General features: G+C 36.8%; 1 protein-coding gene across 1 annotated transcript in view; it reads right to left on the bottom strand.

Moving 5' to 3' along the window:
- Positions 1 to 1982: 1982 nt before the first annotated feature.
- Positions 1983 to 23176, bottom strand: part of ttyh3b (tweety family member 3b) — a 34002-nt gene continuing 12808 nt past the window's right edge. Inside the window, exons 4-15 of the mRNA XM_084105698.1 lie at positions 20257 to 20368; positions 18053 to 18273; positions 17609 to 17704; positions 14937 to 15009; positions 13542 to 13617; positions 12204 to 12259; positions 12027 to 12119; positions 11813 to 11905; positions 10863 to 10999; positions 8632 to 8811; positions 7210 to 7285; positions 1983 to 4775 (exon numbers count right to left, since the gene is read on the bottom strand). Of these exons, the coding sequence (XP_083961824.1) occupies positions 4602 to 4775; positions 7210 to 7285; positions 8632 to 8811; positions 10863 to 10999; positions 11813 to 11905; positions 12027 to 12119; positions 12204 to 12259; positions 13542 to 13617; positions 14937 to 15009; positions 17609 to 17704; positions 18053 to 18273; positions 20257 to 20368 (1387 nt within the window). The 3' untranslated portion in view covers positions 1983 to 4601. The remainder of the gene's footprint in view (positions 4776 to 7209; positions 7286 to 8631; positions 8812 to 10862; positions 11000 to 11812; positions 11906 to 12026; positions 12120 to 12203; positions 12260 to 13541; positions 13618 to 14936; positions 15010 to 17608; positions 17705 to 18052; positions 18274 to 20256; positions 20369 to 23176) is intronic.

Genomic DNA, 23176 nt, shown 5'->3' with positions numbered 1-23176 from the left:
AAAATGGAGCACTAAAGTTTGGTCTCATTTAAAACAATTATAGCTTCATAATTTATCCAATTGGCTCTGCAGAAGCAGAAAACATGAATAAAGTGATTTGCTTGCCAAATCTGAGAAAAAGGCACCATCTGGTAAAAAAAGTAGTAAACATGTTTATTTTGAAGCCTTGCCAACAGAATGAAAGCCTAACAAAGACTGTATCATGGGATTAAAAATTGCAGTTTTAATGGGTTTCAATCGGGACATTTTTGTTCTTAAGATCCTAAGTGTAGCCTAACTGTTTTGTGTACCTAGTGTAAAATAGATTTATTAAAGGAAATGGGGGTGAAATAGTAAAATTCCAATAAAAATACACACTTGTGCCAAAAGTTATGCAGTTGGCATTAGCAAAAATGTCCATAAATGTCCTTATAAGGACGCACTAAACAACCAAGACTCGAATAACGTCCTTGGAGCCTCTACAACAGACTAACGAAAGTTCAAACAAATTTGGTCTCATAACCCTTTTATATAGTCTATATGAAAATGAAATATCAAGATATTGATTAATTGTTAAATATTCATCAATGTCAACAAAGGCTACTCTAAGGAGTCGCAGTGGTGATAACTATACAAACTGCAGCCAAAGTGCATTAGTTATAAAATCAAGGTTATTAATCCAAATAATTTACTCTCATTCTCGCTTTCACCGGAACGCGCAACTGTGTGCACTGCGACAGTTTGTGTGAAACCAGATTTAATTTGCCCATATTTACACAGTCTGAATTATTCCCTATATGCCCTATATAATGTGCCATTTACCATGTAGAAAATAGTAAACGTTAAAAAATGACCGATTTATAATGTAGGGCCGAGGGGGCGGGACACTTCAGATTCTAGAGAGCATTTGATTGGACAGAAAATCTGATGAGAAGCTGAAGTGCAGAGTGATGTCATCAAAATTGAATGCTTATCTTCCAAATGCGAATTTTGAGATTTTGGAGCAAACTAGCTTATAAATAACAGTTAGGCTAACATATTCATACTAAGAGCCAAAAAAGTTAAATTTTGGTTTCATGGGGACTTTAAAGCGGACAAAACTGCCCCGTACGCTAAATGTCACTCAACTCACCAACCTCACACAATAGTTTTTCAAATGAATTAAAGTTTTTTTTTTTTTTTTGATAATTAAATAGTTTTGACACAGGCTCTGTAACATTACCTGAAAATAACCTAGAAGTCTTTTTTTTTTTTTTTTTTTTTTTTATGAAAATGAAGCTGCGTATCGACCAGTTGGCGCAATATTAAAAATGCGTCTCTCCAACGATCTAATCCTTGTGCCAGAAAACGTGTGGCGAAAATTAGACGTGACAACGGAACTGAATACAGACAAGTATGGAACAGATATGTATTACTACATTAACAAAAATATAAATATATTTGGTTCCAACTTTTGTTGCTTGTAAACCGAACTCCCCATTGCGGTAGGCTAAGCTATATGAAAAAGAGCAGCCTGGGCCCTGGAAATTCTGGAATCCTGGAAACGACATGATAAAAAAAAAAAAAAAAAAAAAAATGAACGACGATATACTAAAACAATGTCTAAGCTACAAGCAATATCAATGTAGCCTACTTTAGTGTCTAGTGCATGTGTTAATAATGGCTTTGGATAGCATCCCAGGAACAACACACAAGTTTAAACTACTTTTCTATATGGCATTAAACATATAGCAGTTTATTAACAGCCCAACTGCATTTTTTTTGTTGTTCTACTACAACATTATCTATTTTTAAATGTACACCTGCTCACATACTTCATGCAGTTTTCAAACAAACAAGTGTACAAATTCTCTATTCAAGTACTTTGGCATTCGTTCATAGCTTATCTTTCCATTTTAAGCATCAAAATTCCAGGGCCAAGATTTTTTTAAGAGCATACCTTGATAAATGCATACCTCAATAAAGTCTTTTTCTGTCTTCAGGCACTGATGCTCAACACCCTGCACCAGATAAGTTCATTTTAATATATTATTAAAACATTAAATCCAGGCTCAGAAAATCAATTTTCCTGACATGTACAACATCTTAAATCACAAATGAAAAAAAAAAATTAAAAACATGAAAAATCCATAAGAATTGTTATCAAAACATCAATTTATGACAAATCATTATTCACATTTAGAAAGGAGTGAGTAGGCTCATTTGTTATGGTCTATACAATTGAAAGCTGACAATACGCTAGAAAAAAAATGTGTACATTTACAGAAAGAAAGGTTACTGTATGAAAATGTTAAGAAAGGCAGAATATTTCTTCCTAATATTTCCTTCAGTCATGCAACTGCATCATATGGTACAGAATCATAGATCTGAACATTTGGATTGTCTCTATATAATGGTTAGTGGTTGAATACATGTAAATACTGTAAAAAGACTCGCATATTTCAGAGCAATTTTACATTGTGTCTATTGAGTGGTAAGGTGCATTTTTATCCACTATGACTTTTTCTGTAATATTCGGTGTTTATGTGAAACGTTTAGTGTTGCTTTTTGTGCATGAGTGTTTTTCTAGGATTGTAACCGTGGTTGCCTGACACTACATGGTCAAAGCATATCTGTGCATGAGTTTTAAGGGTTAGGGATACAAGCCCTTTCCTGTTTGCATCCAAACACAGCATCCACTTTTGTTACACAAAAAGATTATTCAAACAACACGCAACCTCAACCGACTGAGGGTGTCACAAAGTCAGAAAAGATACAGCATTATAGCATTTTCCAGTTTGAAATGACATTTCTACCTGCTAATGTAGTTTATGATATTTATTCAAATCAAAAGAATCCATAAACACCTACGTTCAAGAATCGCGATGTCTCGAGAGTGGCATTGGATGCCACATTTTACGCATGATAACATTAGCGGTTGATTGGCGTCATGACAATGTTTAAACACTTATTAAAGCGTTATGACACCGGATGCAAGTAAATGAAACCAACAATACTGCACTTGGTAAAGACAGCTAGGTTATCTTACACTACATCCACACAAGTCTTACTTAGTGACTGCATGACAAGGAGGAACTTTCCTCAGTTTCATTGTCCCATCAGTTTTTTTCCCTATCCATTTTCTTTTTTTCTTTTTCTTTTTAATCTTTATCCTGTGGTGAAAAGGAGGCGAAACCACAAAAGTCCTGTTGGTGGCACACGTCCAATGTCCATATTGCAGATTCATCAACACCACAGAGAAGTGTTTCCCCATTGATGTAAAACAGAAATAAAGAAAAAGGCTGACCATGGTGAAAATCAAATCGGATTCACTACAAAACAAAAGACAAAGAAAAAATCTCCTAAAGAATGTAAAGCCTGGACAACTAAGAAAAAAAGAGAGATTTACATGTGGGGCAGTGGGGAGGCATTTCTCTTTTTGTCCAAGTATCCCTTCATCTCCTTTTCCACTGAGCAAATTTTCCTCCGTTAGAAATATTCACATTTAAAGTGTGCACATACACACAAGCACCCACAAGTGTATTCACAAATTCAAGTGATATGTCTACAAAACATGTACTATTATTTCATCACAGAGTTCATTGACAATTTTTTTTTTACAGGTATTCTTCACTGCAGCTTTAAGCCACGGCAAATGTCGCACTGCACTGTTACACAGAAGATTAGTGCACCAAGTTTGTAGTGTTGATCATTTAGACATTTTTAAGTACAAAAACACTTACTATTTACAAAGAGCAAAGCTCGTGAGTTGTGCCGAGTTAAAACACGCTCACTAATGCACAAGGCAAACATGCCACGCACGCAAACACACTGTTAGTGTGCTGTGCAATTGTTTCCCTTCTAGAATAAGATACTGAATGTGCATAATGGCTCAAAGGCTTGATGGCTGTCAATTCACTGTAGAACACCATAGATTACACTGTACTGTAAATACAAAGAATGGCCTTCAATGACAGAAACATTTGTCAATCCACAGAGTCACAAGTATGCAGTGAACTCATGAACGTTTGTAAACATCTCCGTTTACATTAAATTGCAATGATGGATACCTTGGATTGTGGCTGTACTAGTAGAACACTGCCATATTGTCAGGAACTGCAGAGAAAGCGCAAAAGCTGCATCGTTAAAACCTTGTTAAACTATATCGACAAGTGTAATTTTGCAAAATACTTAAAAATAGAACTCCATCATAAAATCAAATGTCATATAGTGACATTTCTTGCACAGCACGGCAAGACTCTTAAAAATGACAGTGGTGTAAACCATTATCTTGCTGTGGTAATGTGGTCCTGCAGTCCTTGCCAATATGGCTGCCCTGAGAGACTCTCTGTGAGGGTAGTATGGGAGTTACTGTGCAGACAACTGAGAGGAGTCCTCCAGAAGAGGGCAGTGTAGTTGCTGTGATGCATTGTGTGCGATTAGAGGAGTAAAAACTGGCAGTTTTAACAAAAGTTTGGTTGAATGGAGTCTTTAAAAAGCCAGAGTATATAAGCATGGGTGGCTGATTCCAATCGGATAAAGATGTTAGGGTGAATTTCTTTACTAGCAAATGTCTGAACATCGAGGTGGAGACAAACTTTGTACTGGTGGACTTGACAGGTAGATGAATATTTTGAGGATGGTTAATGGATGGCGGAGTGGGGTCGGTGGATAGCTGAATTTGGTCGGCTATTGGGAGCCGAGCGGCTGATCAAGTCTGGTCGCATGTTGGGCTCCAGACCGTTCTGGGATTCTGATGGCCTGGACTGGTCTGGATGGCTGGTTGCCAGATATTTGGCCCTCATGCTTGAGGTGTACTGCAAAACAGGGTGAGAAAACAAGGAAAAGGGGAGGGAAAACACCATCACATCACTCTGAAGAAGTTTTTGTCTTTCAGTACAATACTAAACTTTTCTTCAGAATATGGTTCATAAAATTATTTAGTCAAAGTAAGGAAAAGTTACAGCGTCCACATGGCCATTAGGACAGAGTATAGCCATAGCGTCTTACAAACATGAAGCACATATAAATATGAACCTCATTCTGTCGCTCTCGCTAACTCACTCACATGCGTTACAGACAAACTGACAGTCATTTGGACAGCCTGATGGTTTTTTAAAGCCAGAAGTTACTGTGATGATGCACATTAACATTAAGCGCTAAGGTACTTTTCTCCTCGAGATCGGCTTTTGAGTGCAAATTCCTTTAAAAAGAGTGCAAATAATGTGAAAATAAATAGAAGAGAAGAAATTGACACTAACAAATAGGAAAAGAAAACGGCAGTGAATGAGAATGACACATAGATACAGAAAATGCAGCTATATGTGGGGGAATATTAACAACTGGGGTTATAATGTGAGACAGTTTACAAAACAGACATGCATGAGGTATGTTTTTCAGATGTGTGAGAAAGAGACAAAATTCATGCATATTTTGAATCATAAAATCCAGAGAAGGAGAGACTATTCCATTATATATCGGCTTTTCCAATTCCAGCATGAACAGGCACCAAAAAGCAGCATCCTGGACCATGACATTATTGAGAATAAGATTACATCCTTTCAAAGAAACATGGTTTCTTGGGTGGTCTCTCCAGTCTGGAGTTTGAATACGCATGCGTCACGTCCAGGGCCCATGAACACAGATTCAAAAGGAAAAAAAACACCTAGAAAGTAAAACGGAGTGAGCGCGACGCTTAGAAGAAGTCGGAGTGTTCTTGTTTTCTGAACTCTAACTAATAGGAGGATGAAGGATGCCCTTGCATGCCAAGTCTGGTTAAAAGAGCTGCGCTGTTACTTCAAAAAGAGTACCATGCTCCCCTATTCACCGCACTTGAACCAAGAGAGGCATTCTCTGGTCTCGTCATTGATTATACATGCAATCATGCAAACTCCAGGATTCTGAAAAGCATTGCAAAACCCACTTCCACTCAATGAGGGGCCTTGACTTGAAAATAATAAGAAAAATGAATGCCGTCTCAGAATATGCTTTAAAGGAATGGTTTACCCAAAAATGCATAATCTATTACTATTTATTCCAAACCCATACAATGTTCTTCCAAAGAACACAAAAGGAGAAAGTTAGCAAAATGTTCATGCAGCCCTTTTTTCATACAATGCATGTGAATGGAAATGGACCAAAAAAAAAAAAAAAAAGACAAAAAGGCACCATAGAAATACCCTAAAAGTAGTCTATACAAACCATGCATTATATTCCAAGTCTTCAGAAGCCATTCAAAAGCTTTGTGTGAGGAACAGACTGAAATGGAAGTTATTTGCAGAGAAGCTTCACTAGTGTTATTAAAAATACTCCTTTTTCGCAGCACCGATACACTTGTACCTCGCACTGGTACACGCTCGCTCTCCTCTCGGATTTTTGTGGGCATGATTATATAATTTCATACTTTCAAGCAGATTTGCAATGAGAAGCGTTTGTAAACCATTTGCATTTGTGAAGTAAAATAATTAATATACTAAATATAATTTTTTTTATTTTTTTTTTACAGTTCAGTTGAATTACAATAGTAATATATTTCTGCCATACTACTACTACTACTACTACTAATAATAATAATAATAATAATTCCCCATGATATTGAATATCAATATTTTTCAAGGTATTGTAAAAACACTGCATCTAAAAATTACAATTTAGGTCTGTTCCTCACATGAAGCTATCGTAAGACTACACTGGTTGTATAAATAGCTTTTACAGTGCTTTTTTGTCATATTTGGACCACGTCATTTCCATTGGCATTTTCATTTATTGTATGGAAAAGAGAACCTATCAATCAAATTCAAAGGAAGAAAATAAGCAAATTTGGCTTGTGCCATCTCACCTTGTTCTTTGTGAGGACTTTTTTGTGGCGATTATTCAGACGACTTGTAATTAGCGTCGCATACAGGCTGCCAAAATGACCTTCCAGACTCTTTTTATGTATGTGTTTGAGTTGACAGTGTTCATCAATATACTTTAACTATGCTAAAAATCGAAGTTTGACAGTTGTCAAAGCTGGTAATTACATGCTTATCAGTAAGAGACAGGCATAAATACTTCCACTGTAACATCCTGTTTTCTGGATTATCTAAGCAACTTAGGGCAACTACAAATCAGTTATGTCAATCATGGGGCAGGGTTGCAGGAATATCCATGCTATCTAATAAAAGAGTAACTGAATGTGTGACAGTACGCTAAAAAGCGACTGTACATCTACAGACATGTGTGTTTGTGTAAATGTGCTTGTGCACTTACTGACGGCGGGGGGGATTCTCTGCCAATGAGTGGCGTGTTCTCGCACCGAGGGGTCTGAAAGTTAGCATTCTGGCTCCTGCGTCACAAACGAGACACCAGTTACTCTGACTCCCTCTTCATGGGAGGGATTTCCACACCGCGATGCACTAAACTTTACAAATCTGACAAAGCTTTGAACTGCAGGGTAGGAGTAATGCGCAAAGCCATTGAGTGATACCACTACGCACTATATTAAGTCATATCCACTATATATGTAGAGGTACATTATAGATATCGCTTAGGATGTGTGAAACATCATCTATATTTACAGAGTAAAACTAATTGCACAAGCTGAATTATCTACTTTAGGGCTGCACGATATATTGTTTTAGCATCGATATTGACGTGTGTATCCGTATGTAAAGCATAGGGATCGTAGTTGATCCGTATGGACCAGGCATGTGATTCTCGGATTTATTGCGAAGTTTAACCATCATAGAGCGCAGGTTTATTATGTACACTTGTTTTAGGTCTTGTCAGTTTAAACATTTAAGCTATTTTAAACCATTCGAGTGCAAGAAGATGCGAAAGAGAACTCAATTTGAAACTCGCGCACTGTTTTCTGAGCTGCGCACACTTGAACACCGAATTTAGTTCTCTTTCACGTCTATTTGTGCTTGAGTGGACATGCCTGTCTCGCCGAGTATCCTCGTAAAAGTTCACTTATGGCTTACGTGAACATAAAACAACTGAGAAAGAAAACAGATGCGCATCATTATATTGGATCTGTGCATTCCATCTTAAAGTGACAGCAGCCTAATATACCCGCTGCTGCCTGAGTCAATAATGTTAATTAAACAACAAAATACAAAAAGAAAATTATATTTAATTTATACAGTGAAGACTAAGCAGTTTTATTTTACATTTCTGTACCTGAATACTGTTAGACTTACCTGAAAAACAAAGCAGTTTATTTAATTTGTATCTTTGTTCTATTGTATTTATCTGTGCTTGTAATTTGTTTATTATATTCTATGCAGATTCACTGCCCTACAAAATCATCCCAATCATTCTAGAATTATTAATTCTATCCATCTGGTGAAATAGTTTTCATGTCGCGCAATATATACACCGCAGAAAAACAAAATATCGCAATGTCGGGTTTTTTTTCCCAATATGGTGCAGCCCTAATCTGCTTATAATTCTCATGCCATAATATGTTTGTTTCTACACGCAGTTTACAGTTCTATATTCATAATACCTTTAATCAAGAAGTAAAACCCATGCAGTATTAACAACTGAAATCTGAAAACCTACGGTAAATACAGCAAAGCCCATGCAGTAATCTATGCTTGCGAACCTATACTACAGGACCTGTAATACCGGTACGGTCCTTCAGATCCAGCCCATGCATTAGGATGAGTTTAGCGTGGCTACACTCACATGTACTCAGTGACTGGTGCGTTGCTGACAGTGTGTGCCGCAGCGGGGAGACTAGCCTCGCTGCCGTAGGTGCTGCTGCCACAGCTGTACAGGCTGGGCATGTGCACGCGGTACAGGTTATCGTGCGGTGCTCGCGGCCCGAGTGTGGCCGTAGTCTCATCGCCATCCTCCTCCTCAGACCTTCAGACAAATTAGCACAGGTCAAACACGTGCCCCTGGGTCGGAGGGGAGGGCAGGGCAAGGCAAAAGTCTCTCCTCTCACTAGACTTGGTGAAGACAACTTTAAAACCAGTTTTCACACCAAATGCTTTAGTTTTTTTTCCCAGTTTCATCTCTGTCGGTTAACATGACGAAAGGGAAAGTTCCATTGAGAGTGAATTTTCATGACTATGAGGGATAGGCCTATTTTTTGGAGAAAAAAAAAATGCCAACTTACTCAAGCTAGAGTCATTGCATGTTTTATATGAATAATATGCATTCAGATTTGATCTCATTCAACTCCACACTTACAGTGAGTAGAACAAATAAAATCCTCTCAAGACCTGTAGCCAAGCAATATGCTGTTGGAGATATATTGCATATTTTAGTAATGGCTGTAAAAAATTAAATTAAATTAAAATACATATTAAACTTTCAAAATATTCAAATAGAAAACAGTTATTTTAAAATGTAATAATTCACAATATTACTGTTTTTACCTTTTTTTTTTTATCAAATAAATGCTGCCTTGGTGAGCATAAGAGATTTTGTTCTAATACATAAAAAAAAAAAAATAATAATAAAAATGACTGACCCCAAACTTTTGAGTGGTAGTGTACATTATTATATTTTAGATATTATTTATATAAAAAATGTTGAATTAAAATAATTTAAAATAACTTTTCAGAGTCAGTCTATTTACTGGGAAATCTAATGTACATGAAATCTTGATGCTCTCAACTGATTTTTTTATTCATGATTTTTAATGGCTTACTGAATGTTGTGGTTGAACGAATTAGGAAATGGTTTATCTGCCAACTAATGGAAAAACTAGGCTCATTACACCTATTCCAAACCAATCATAGTCATCAGGGCATTTTTAGATTAAGTGTAAAACTGGCAGTCAGGATGCTAAAACAAACAAAAAACTTGTGGTCAATTTGGAATAGGGCAGCGTCTCCATTAATTTTTTGTTTGTCTTTGCTTTAATACATGTGCATAGTCAACGTAAAAAATAAATAAGTAAAATAAAGAGTCAAAACAATCCTACAGCCATAGAGAAAGTAAAAGTACTAAAATGATGCTAGTCAGAAGCAATTCAAGAGAACTTAAAACTCACAAAAACTACTGTGGATGTCCATTGCATGTCCAATGGATTGTCCTCAGTAACCACTGAACGTTCTCTCAGTGATTTGAGTCATGCATTAAATCAACAAACACCCACTATGAATCGGATTTGAAACATAACAAAGGGGGGAGGGAAGGAACGCATTTTAAAGGAAAGAAATTAAAAAAAGAAAAAGTGGATCTGTGAAGGTGTAGATTTGGATGCCACTTTGATCAACATATCTTTTGTTCGTGTAACTCTTAACAGACCTTTTCCAAACCACCTTGCCGAGTGTGTAATCTAGACAAATGAACAGTTTCACATCACCAACATAGTTTCAATGATGATGATACTCTTTACAAATGCACATCAGCCTTGCTTGCAATTTCATTATAGTCCAAAGGGAGGCAACATCTTCCACAGAAATATCAGTCTGCCTTTGCACAGAATTTGAAATAGGGTCTCTTTGTTCTTTCCCTTTGCAGAGAAACACACGCACTGACGCAGACAGATGCTACACCGTGAGTCAAAAAGCAAATACCTCCATCGCCTTAATTCAAATTACTCCTTTCAAAATATACTATTTTTCTTTCAATTGCAAGCTATATTTAGGTAACCCCGAAAACCACTACCAAAGCAAGGGTGTCGTTTACACATACTATGGGGCAGTGGGTTTTCCAAATCTATGACACAAAAAGGAATGAAGGACAAGACAACAGAAACTACACACAGTCATGAGAAGATGATTAATGTGAAAACAGAGGGAGCATGTGTGAAAAAAAGCATTAAACACACGTGACTGGCAGTCAATTCTATGTCCATGAAATGAAGTCCTTGTCTATCTACTGGAGTTGAGTTTTAGGTACTTTGCCCTCCTGCACCCCCCCCCCCCCCCCCCCCTCTCTTTTGACCCTTGCCCGCTCACCTCTTGCTCTGCCATGTGTGAGGCACACTGCAAACGATGGAGCTAAACATTAGCGCAGTGACGAATGAGAAAAGGACCAGATAAATGAGACCCTCGACTCCATCGTAACACAGTCCAGTTAGAGCCTGGACATAGTCCTGTGAGACAAAGAAAAAGATGAAGAGTCAAATGAACTTGTTCTTGTTTCAGAAGTCTTTGCACACTGTAAAGGAAGTGGCATAAATGTTTTTGCACAGGATGTACAAACACAATAGTGGGAAGCAATATATGAGTCAGTGTTCCTTCAACTTCAGTCCCAGGGGTTGATTTTTATTAAAACTAGCGCTTTTTCTTTTACACTACCATTTACATATACTAGGGGTATTGGGGCCAGCAAGATTTTTTTTAATGGTTTTGAAAAAAAGTCTCAAGCTCACAAAAGCATTTATTATATCTCTTTTCTTTTTGAATATATTTAAAAATTTAAATTATTCCTGTGATTTTTCAGCATCATTACTCCAGTCTTCAGTGTCACATGATCCTTCAGAAATCATTCTAATAGGCTGATTTGGTTTTCAAGATTCTTTGATGAATAGAAAGTTTGAAAGAACAGCATTTATTTGAAATGGAATAACAAAATAACTTGTCAAGTTATAAATGTCTTTACTGTCCTTTTTGAACAATTTAATGCATCCTTGCTGATTAAAAGTAGTATTTTCTCTTTCTCGCTCTCTCTCTCACTCGACCCCAAACTTTGGAACGATAGTGTATGTCTTAAACATTTTACCATCATTTATGTTTGCTATTTTTCAAGAAGCATTTTATTGGGGTATCTAAAAAAGTTTTTTTTTGTAAAACACAGATACTTGAGGTCAGAGGCAACATTTTAACATTCACAATCATATAATTTTGTCAGTACATTTTGTATACCGAGATGAGCCATAAAAAAGCTCTACACAAAACACGCGTACCATGTGCAGGCTCCGACAATCGACCAGGGCAGTGAGGTGGTGGAGGCTGACTTCAGTGGAGTTTAACACCGCCTGCATCTCCTCCAGTTTACTCTGATAACCAACCCAGAGAGAGACAAAGAACAAACAGATAAACATCCAGATACGGAGTAAAGCCACGCTCAGTTTTACTCTTAAAGATCCGATTTTACTCTTTACATCCGCAATCTCACACCTTTGTCTTAGGGAATTCTCGGATAGCTGAACGCAAGAGCTCGGAAACATCATCCTGCATCTCCACAAGAGCTTTATGGCTCCCGGAGAGTTTCTGCAAATCAGAAGAATAATTTATAATTCATGAAAGAGAACGAGATAATGTGAAAGAAAACAGAGAGAGAGATTAATTAAATACCTGCTGAAATGGGTTGGTCTGTCCCATGCTGCACTTCAGATAATACTGCAGGATATCTAACATAGACATAGAGCATAATAATAATAAATACATATGAATTCCAATAAATATGATCATTGTTTTACTCATCATCACATAATGACAGGTTTCCACAACATTCCTCTCATCTTCCGTTGGTCAACAAACAGATAATTCTAGATTAGATATGGAATTATTGTTGAAATAATTCAACAAATAAACAAAAAAATAAACAGCTGATGCAAACTAACGAACCTTGTCAGTAAATCTGTTGGTAGCAGTACATGCGTCTGCCTCTCATGAGTCACTGTGACCCACTAGTTTATTATTTACTAAGCCAGCTGGTTTTTACTGGCAATGCCAACTAGCTTCATTTGTTAGGATATTAAGTTTGTTTTCTGTGTGAATGTGAGTATGAGTGTATGTGAGAGAGATGACTGTAAAGACGCTGGATCGATCTGAACCACATTACTGCAAACAATATTATGTTTGTGTGCTAGAAAAAGGAGAGAATGAGAGGAGCAGCAGTGGGTTGACCTCAGGCAGAGGTTTAATGATTAATTAACCTCAGGATCTAAATCATCACACTCTTAGTAGGAGCAGATGTAAAAATAGAGAATAAATCAAGAAAAGTCACAGTAAGAAATCCCAATATAATAACAATATAACAACATCATTTTCACTTTAAAAATACGTTTGAGTGAATTTTAATAAATACTGTGTAAACTAATTTTAATTTCAGTAATTTTGTGTATTTATCATTTGCTATTATTACATGATATCAAAATATTTATATAATATTATATTATTTAAAATAAGTTTTCTATTTGAATATATTTTAAAATGTAATTTATTCCTGTGATGCAAAGCTGAATTTTCAGCTTGTGAGAAATAATTAGCGATGACATTCACGTCTGTCCAGGAAAGCCAAGGTCTGAGTGCAGGATACAAAACCTGCTTTGTACATAAACACCCTTTAAGAAAGCCTCCTCTGCATAGCAATGCTTCAGAACATTTAAAGCAATCAATGAATGAATGAGAGCGATTGTCAGCATACACATTTTGTATTGAGTATTGAGTTCAAGACTTGATACACATCGAGATGCATTGAATTATCAGTGCATGATGTAATTAATAAAACACAAATAAGAAGAAAAAAAATACAGATTAAAATGCATGGCACCATCTGTCTGCACATAATTGTCTACACTGTCTTTTTTTGTGATCTGAGCCTAGTCACAAGCATTTCAATGCCCAGTGAACCCTATGTAAACTGTGCAAAAGACAAAAAAAACTGGACTTGACTTGGGGAGTATATACCTTGGTTGATAACGGCGTTCTCACGTGTCACTTTGGTGATGTAAGAGTCAGGGGCAACACAAAAATCACTGGCAGTCTAGGGAAGAGAACAAGACATGAAGCACGTCTACACAAGCACTCAAATTCAGGTACAAAGACACAAACATTCAAATGTTTAATGAACATTTAAAGGGGTCATATAATGGTACATGCACTTTTACAAGTTGATTGTACTGAAATGTGTGTTGGCAGTGCCTGTACACAACCATCATAAAATGATAAAAATCCATCCAGTGGTTTTTTTTTAATCTTCTTATATGTTTCCTCCTGTCTCAAATCAAGCTGTTCGATATTGTGACGTCACAAAATCGACGCCCCTCCCACGATGGCTGATTGACAGCAGCGTTTCAAACACAGACCCGCCCTCGTGAGCAAGCTGTCAATCATAGCACGCGCCGACGCGCGTTCATTGTTGATAGCTGGAGTGCTGAGTAGAATGGCGTCTAACGATTGTGGTGTTCAGTTCTTGGGTGTAATAACGAACACAGCAGTCATATTGATGATGTTTCTAAATCCGTACAGCTGAAGACGCAGTGGCTGAGTTTGTTTTCGAAGGGAATATTCCCCACGATCAACGTCAATGCTGTCATGTTTGCGCGAATCATTTCACCAGACTCGAGACTGCTTTACAAACGAGGGTCAGTATAAAGCTGTTTTTGCTAAGAAGCTGCTCCAGAAAAAAGGATCAGTACCAACTATTCGTGTTCCTGCTGAACCTCCAGAAGAACAAGTGAGTGTAACGTTTTATTGACCTTTATATTAATCTTTATATTAATCTTTGCAAATAGCTTGCACGCTTCACGATGAATGTGGCTATTTTTACACTCAGGAAACATTATGGCATGTTTTCTATGTACGACGTTATCAATATAATTCATAATCCCACGTTTATAATGAACAACGCGTTATGGTTATTGTGTTACAAACGGTGTACACACAGAACAGAGGGGCGGGGTGAGCAAAGCTCATTATCATTTAAAGACACATGCACTGAAACGGCGTGCTGAAAACAGAGCTGTTTTTGACCAGGTAAAATGAGTGTTTTCTTACAATACTAATGAGAATTTTTAATTAAAGTATATTACAAACTTTTAATTTATACCCTAAAGAATCATATTAGCTTGTACAAAAATGACATTATATGACCCCTTTAAATGCCTAACGCCACATACTTGTTTAAGTTATCTATAATTCTCATTTCAAACATACACTACAGTTCAAAAGTTTGGGGTCAGTACGATTTACACCACACAATTTGGCTCTACTTTATGATTCAAACTCTCTTTAGACTGCTTAAAACAGAAATATCAGCATAAAGGTGAAAAGAATTGAAGATGTTTCTGCTAATTTACGCACCACAGCAACAGAAAACTCCAGCCCAAGTGAAGCCCAGCTGATCACCAGCGTCAGCACACCAAGCAAACAAACACTGAAGGAAAGAAATAGAGAAAGATTATTGATTACGATAGAAAATAATTTGCACTCATGCCTCAGTGTTTACAATCATACATATACAATAGAAGACTTTGGAAGCTCAGTAGTGTGTTGAAACTCGGGGTTATCGTAAAGGGGCATGACATTTCCGAAACATGTTTGAAGATGGCTGACCAATCACAACACACTGGTCCAGCCGACCAATCAGAGTACCTTGTACTTTTCAGAAGGAGAGGCTTCATAGAGACCGAAGCTAAACAGAGCGTTAGAGATGCTGCAACAATGTAAAATATGTGCAAAATAATGTGTTTCACATTCAAGCGTGAAATCCTATTCTAGTAGACCCCCAAAACAAAATCAAGGGCATAATACGGCTTATTTAAATGCACAAAACTGTACAAAATTGGGTGTTATTTGAGTTTTCTTTTAATGCTATTACTGTGAACATAGCCTAAATGCATCTGTGTTATTTATGGATATTTTCTGGTTGGCTTCTTTTTAAACTTGTTTAGGCACATGGTGAGTAACCCAGTTAGTAAACATCTCTGGGGATTAAAACAACCTCCCACCGACCAAATGTGCTTCTAGATACACATGCACCCTCAAACACTAATATAACCACAAACACAAACACATGTACACAACACACGACAGAAGAGGTGTCTTATTGCAGCAGAAGGAGTGAGAAAGTGAGTCAGAGTGAATCAAGGGGAGATCTTCACCCTCCCTTGTATACTAAATAGATTTTATTTTGCCTGAATCCATCTCTCCACTGACAACTCTCTCTGATTCGTGCTCTCTCTCTCTCTCTCCATTTCTAAAGGCTTTCGGAGAATGGATCTCAATTTTGCATAGTTACAGGCTAAAAATAGGCATTTTCACACAATGATTTTCAACCTGGAAATTTCCAAACTGAAACTGTAAAGTCAGGTAGTGGAGTTTATCCTGAGGCACGTCCTGCAATGCACCAGGAAAACAAGAAAGGCCGATTATGATTAATCTTGAAATATCATGTGATCTTGCTCAACATTGATATCCAGTTTTCTTTTTTCTTATACTTCAATATTTCTTTGTTGTGATAGTCAAAGTCAGTTACATTTATTTAAGTTCTACTGAGTCGAGTTCAAATCAGGGTCATTTCATTTTGCTCTTTGCCCTACATTGTCATGTCACAACTCAAACCGCCCTGCTGAATTCAATAATGCCCACAAACATAATTAAAAAACAAAGTGTTATTTTAGTAGCATTTATATCCTATTATAGCATATTTATTAACATTTTGATTTTTTTTTTTCCAGTTTCAGTAATTTTGTTATGTGCGTGTGATTTTTATAAGCTTTTGTTTATTAATTGAGTTTTCAAAATCATTTTACTACTTAGAAAAAGAAAATTAGAACTGAAATACTGAACTGAAATTAGTTAAAGTTTTTATATTTTATTTTATCTCAGCTTTATTAAAGGTCCCGTTCTTCGTGATCCCATGTTTCAAACTTTAGCTAGTGTGTAATGTTGCTGTTAGAGCATAAATAATATCTGTAAAATTATAAAGCTCAAAGTTCAATGCCAAGCGAGATATTTTATTTAACAGAAGTCGCCTACATCGAACGGCCCGTTTGGACTACATCCCTCTACTTCCTTCTTTAATGACGTCAGTTGAACAGTTTTTTGACTAACCTCCGCCCACAGGAATGCTCCCTCAACTCTACCGAAATTCGTTTATGTACTTGCGCACTTCTTATAACTTACTGTGTTTACTCAGCTCTTACGGTGATTTTCTGAAGTAAAACTGACCTTCATTTTTTGTGTGATGTACAATAAACTTTATTAAACTCATCAGTATATGTTTGATCATCATTCAGACAGCAGACTTGTAGGCTATTAATAAATAATGGATAGATACAAGCAGATGACAAATACGTTATAATAACCGTAATTAAACTACTAAACTATACCTGTTTCATCTCTATACAGCACTCTGACTCTGTAGGCATTATTGTCCGACTCGAAATGAACACCGTTACTGAGAGTTTCTGATATTATCATCATTCCGTGAGATGAAATTGTCCTGAGAGACTGAGCGCGAGCTCATGAAGCTCCGCCCCCTGGGCCGTGCAGCAGCAGCTTATTTGCATTTAAAGGGCACACACTAAAACAGCGCGTTTTTCTGAGCCCCAAAAAATGACAATTTAAACATGCTGTAAAAAATGATCTGTTGGGTATTTTGAGCTGAAACTTCACATACACACTCTGGGGACATCAGAGACTTATTTTACATCTTGTGAAAAGGGGCATAATACGGGACCTTTAATGAAAATTATTTTATACAGTGATACTGTAAAAAGTATTAAACACATACAACACACATATATTGGGTTAACTAGTATATTTTCATTTTCGGATTAAAAACAAAATTCTGTTTTTTGGTACTAAATTAAATAAAAAATGATAAAAAACAATGCTATATTTTAACCAAAAGTAATGTCACTTCTTAAAGGTACATAAAAGGTTCATTAGGCATTTTTTGTGATAGATTACATGGGTGGCTATTGTGTGTGATATTAAATAAAACATGTGTTAATCATTTTTGCACTCACCTGATCAAGATGCTTCTAGAGTTGCGTATGAGACCAACCAAAACGAGCAGGCAGATAACAACATCAAAGAGCAGCAGGCCCAGATAACCCAACCACCTACAAAACACACACACACACACACACACACACACACACACACACACAATCACTTCCAGGTGGCTGGACATTTCTTTATAACTATCCAAAAGTAGGAACTGGTCTGGACTTTATTATTGAATAACTCTATTGTGTACTCTACTTTGTAACGTCTTTGGACATTTAAGTCATTCTTATGCCTGAAAGCCACCGAATTAGATTTTTCTTTTTTTAACGCAAATCTGCAAACAAATCACACTAGACTACATTTTTGTAAAAACAGGATTTAAGAAACCACCACTCTCTGCTGTAATACTTTTGAAACAAAATTAGACAGAGCAAGATGACTTGACTGGACTTTATAATTACCTGTACCAGTCAAACTGCTCAGTAATGGATGCCAAGTGATCCAAAGAGAGATCCGTAGTGCTCCAGAAAGGCACCTCCACCATCAGATTGATCAGCTCATCCAGCTGACCCTGCAGTTTCTGGACGATGGACAAGTAGTCTGTCTGCTTGGAGTACACAGTCTCCAGCTGCACCAAACCCTCCTGCAGGGTTTCATTCAGACTGCTGCTGCTCTCTGATACCTAAAATACAAACACACGAACAAAAGGAAATACGTTAGGCTCAATACATCAAATCCATATTTTTTTTCTGCCACTTGAATCAAATAGGTAGACTACAATGATATCATTAGTGACCAGGACCTGGAGAATTTTCTGCCTGGCTGATTACTGTATAAGAAATGTTAAAACAGTTGGTGCCATAGCCATGTGTGCAAGTGCTCCGACATATGGTACGGTTGCACTTCGGCGACCCGAGTTTGAGTCCTGGCTCGAGGTCCTGTCCCGGTCCAATTCCCCTCTATCATCTTCCGTGATTTCCTGTCTGTCTACCTACTGTCCTATCTAAATAAAAGGCAAAAAAGCTTAAAAATAGCTATGTTCGGAGGGACCAAAATCCCATTTACATACAGTGGAGTTTAATTAGCGCTTATCCGATGGCGTGCCAGTAAATGTGCCAGCTTTGTGGGCACTAGGGATGGGTTGACAGTATCGATATTGATGTTTTTAATCAATCTTCATTTTGATGAACTTATCTTTTAGGGCATTTTTACACCTGGTTCATTTGGAGCGTTTGTTTCGGAACCTGGTGGTTTTCTCCCTTAGTTCGGTTCATTTAGGCATATATGAACATGGCAATTGCGTTCGGATCCGCACTAAAACAATCACTCCTAGATCGCTACATTCGTATAAGTGATTGTGTGTGTCTCAACAGTTACAGATAAAGCCACAATAAGCTTGTTGAGTGAACTTGTCCAATCATCTTGATGATGACGCAGAGGAAACTCTGACCAATAAGAGGCCAGTTTTACTCTCATGTGACTTGCATAAGCACATTTTGGTATGCTTTGAGACGTTGCCTTGTGAAATCGATCAGAACCCAGAAGAAAATGCAACATTGTAACAATTTAAGTCCCTGTTTCAGAAACAAAGCAAAGCAAACGATCTTCGGGCCTAAAAATGCTCTTAGTCTATGCTGTTTTCATTTCATGCATAAATAAATGTCTCATGTAATCCCTCAGTGTTTCAACCAAGGAAAGACAAAGAAATAAAATATCTTGTAAACAATATGTCCCGTCATGTTACATTTGCCTCAGGAAAGCCATTCATTGTCCATAGCTCATTAGTCGGCAAGAAAGAAATAACTCTAGAGAGAAGTATTTTGCTAAATATATGCAGTATATTTACATATTCATTTTATTTTTACTTAACCTATTGCCTTTATTATTTATCGTATGTTTGTTGTTTGAATAAATCTGTCATGAAAACAAGTTATTGCAACCACAGTTTAAATATATTTCAACAACAAATTGTAGTAGAAACATATCATTTTAAAGTTTATATAAAAATGCACTGTGAGCAATTTAAATGCTTATATACAACTAATTATTGAATTATATCAAATAAACAATTTTTGGTTTGTGGCTAAATGGAAACTATTTCAGTTTCAGTGTTTCAGCAAAAAAAATCATTTCAGTGTATAACTAGTCTCAATGATCTCTCTGGTTCTCTAAAGCCCAACTTTAGAGACGTAATTTTTGTCATCAGGAGGGTCCGCGCACAACAACATACAACAAGTCCACTAGATAGTGCATACTCGCCAAACGCATCTGTCTGCGCTCATGACCTTTTGAAATAATTAACATTTAACAACCAAGCATGGTGGGGATTGTAGCTGTGGCCATGGAGGTGCAGTGAAGTATTTGGCAAGAGAAGTAGTGTTTATTCAAGTTAAAGTGTTCATCAAAGGGCAATGAACTCTCTAGCAACAGCAGTGGGATGTTCAGTAGAGGCGGCGGTAGATTTTTGGTACAACAGTACTTTAGTATCGGTATGCCATGCAACTATTAGTTACGGCTGTAAAATAGAAAACGAAAAGAAAATATGTAAAGAGTGTTAAGCAAAGTGTTTATCACTGGCAACAGAAGGGCATTTAAGTCTCTTTTAAACACTTGGATACAGAAAATCGTCCACAGCTCAGAACAAACAAAATCGTGAATGACTCACCAGTTTGTCGATGCCTGCCACTGTTTGGTTAGCATGGCGCAAAGAATATGTCAGTCGTGTCACGCCATCGCACGTTTCGCCGTTTCCATAGAAACCAACTGCAATGCCAGCACTGCGGGAAAGTCATCAAAATAGGAATTAGTTCATGTGACTGTGACAGATTCTTTTATATAGAATGTACATGTAATAACACTCTCTCACAAGCAAATGTCTTTATTCTGGAATCTTAAGACTACAAAAAACTCGTGAAGACCCTGAAAATGACCAGGTTAGCAGATCTGAACTTGACTGAATCAACGGTGAGGTTTTTGCTTTTATAAAGACATTAAAACACAGAACCATGGGCTTTCCCTAAATATACTAAGTATAACACATTGTATATAGAATATATACATATAGAAAATATATATAAAAGCTGATTTTGGACTAACAAGGAAATTCTGAATTCTGAAACTTACAGGATGTTTTTATATTACAATGACCTCTTACAAAAGATCAAGGACATTTTTTATCTCTTAATTCATGACCCCTTTCACACAACGGAATTAATGTGAGATAATGGCGCATTTATTTAAAGTACATTATTCTCAGGGCAGTTTTAGTGTGTAAGAGTGAGGGTTTTATCTGATGCCATGTGCACATTTTCCTGCATGTGTTACTCTTTGTCTCTGTCACTCAAATACAAGAGGATTTAGGCAGGAGAGCTCTTATAAGCTTAAGAGTGTGTGAGACAGAGATATCGAGAGAGAGGTCAAGCTGTCATTCTTTGTTAAGGTCAGGAGTCACGTGGCTCAACTAGGCTTTCCCTCTCTTACCCAGAAACCCTCACTCTAACACCACTGACCACAGTCACTGGCTTGTTTGTTTATCTGTTAGATCGTGTGAGTGTGCATATGTTAACAGTTCTGTTTGGAGGATAATAGTAACTGTTACCAAAGCTAATTGTTAAAGTATAATGAGTATGAAAATATTTGATTCACAAGTGCTACAGTGTTGGTTTAAGATGGTAATGTGATATTGAATTAATTATTAATCACACTTAACACACTTAAAAAAAAAAGCAAAAAGAGCAAAGGTACTAGCAGTATCATTTTTTTTAAGTATCATATAAACACAATGGTACATGAAATTCAGTACAGAATTTTGTTAAGTTCGTGTGGGTTCATTCAGAGATGCAGTTGGCACAGACATATATGGGTCACTTTCAAACATAAATGTGAAAAGTCAGGACAAGCCGCCTTAGACTTTCAACCTTAACAAGATCAACTCAGTTAAATGTCATTAATGTGGAAAATAAGCCATTACTTTTTTAGTCCTGGCTGCTTTAAATAGAATCGATTCTGGCTTGATGGGTCAATTACTGAGCCAAAGTGTTATACATAAACCAAGGCAAAATGACTTCGAATAATTAAACAGTGAACCCAAATACCTAAAGATACAACCAGACACATCTTCGTGAGAATCTGGCACTGTTAGATAAGAGATATTGAATAATGACTATGCGGCTATGGCACACACATGCAGAGCCTCCCCACACACACTGGCAGAGACCTGCAGTGCATTATTCATCTCGCAGCTTCAATGTTCAAAATCTGATTCTGTTGCTATGGCAACATCTCCAAGGAACCGAGGGAGCAGCGCCAGGGAAAGAAGGGGAAAAAAACTGACGTGAGGGCGACAGAGGGAAAAAGAGAGAATGTAATGCAGAGGAAGAAAATATTTTTTATCCGAAACGGGTCGCTTTAGCCCAGGACAATACCGTACACACACTGCTAAAAATTATCATCAGTAGCTTTGTCTTATTTTCTCCAGTAAACATGTCAAAACATCAGCATCTGTGAAACAATACTGAAAAATATAAGACTTGAATTCACAAGATGTTTTTGAATGTCTTAAATATATTTTTTATAAGTTTGAAGCATAAACCTCACTAAATGCATTATTGTATTTCTTATTTTCTAACAGACATTTTTTGCAGTGTATAACAATATAAAAAATGTCCATACTGTAAAAACTAGAAAAACATAATAAAAATGAAAAGAATAAATAAATGAATGGAAATAAAATAAAATAATAAAATAAATATAAAAATTAAGGGTACGTTTACACGACAACGGTGTACAAAAATTGGAAAAGTTTTTCCTTTGCGTTTTTCGCGTACAGACGACAAAGTTGTCAAAACGATCCTCGTTCACATGAACGTTGTCCACGCTAATACGTTTTCGTTTGAAAACACATCTTTTTCTCTCCGTTTTTGGCCATCCATCCACATTAAGATGGCGTTTTTATGAACGAAATCAAAGCTTTTTTGCTTTGCAAAGTTGATAAATTTGAAAAAGCCATTTTCGCGTAGTAATGTGGACTGTCAAAATGGAGGTATTTGAAAACGATGAAGCATGTTTAGTCATGTGATGCATATTGAACCTATAGATATGTCTTTATACTGCTATTGTGCCTGTTATATGCTATTCACTTTCACACAGCTGCTAAAATATGTTACTTTGTACACTCTTCATATCGCAGTCCTACAAAGATGACAGATAATTTACTCGCATTTGCTGTCCTGTAGCAAAACATGAGAGCAGATGCGTTTTAGACCAAACATAGTATAATGGTGAGTGAGTGCGACCCGGACGCATCAGTGAATAGTGAGATATTTTGCGAAATAAAATGATCCTGCCAGAAGAATTGCGTGATAACTTTATGTCTTGTTCCGTCTGTAGCATCTCAGTGAGCTTTTATGAGGGTTTACACATACACAGTAAGGTGAATTTTGCGTTTTCCAACATTTCAGTGTGGACGAGAAACTTTTGGAAAACACTTAAAAACACTATGCGTGGATGGAGAGCATTTTGAAATGAAAACGCCATTTCAAATGTATCCGGATAAATGTAGACGTAGCCTCAGGCCCCCAAAACGA

The sequence above is a fragment of the Abramis brama genome (assembly GCF_963993115.1).
Source record: "Abramis brama genome assembly, chromosome: 2".
NCBI lineage: Eukaryota > Metazoa > Chordata > Actinopteri > Cypriniformes > Leuciscidae > Abramis > Abramis brama.
Note: the sequence above shows the minus strand (reverse complement) of the source record. Positions and strands in the feature narration are given on the sequence as shown.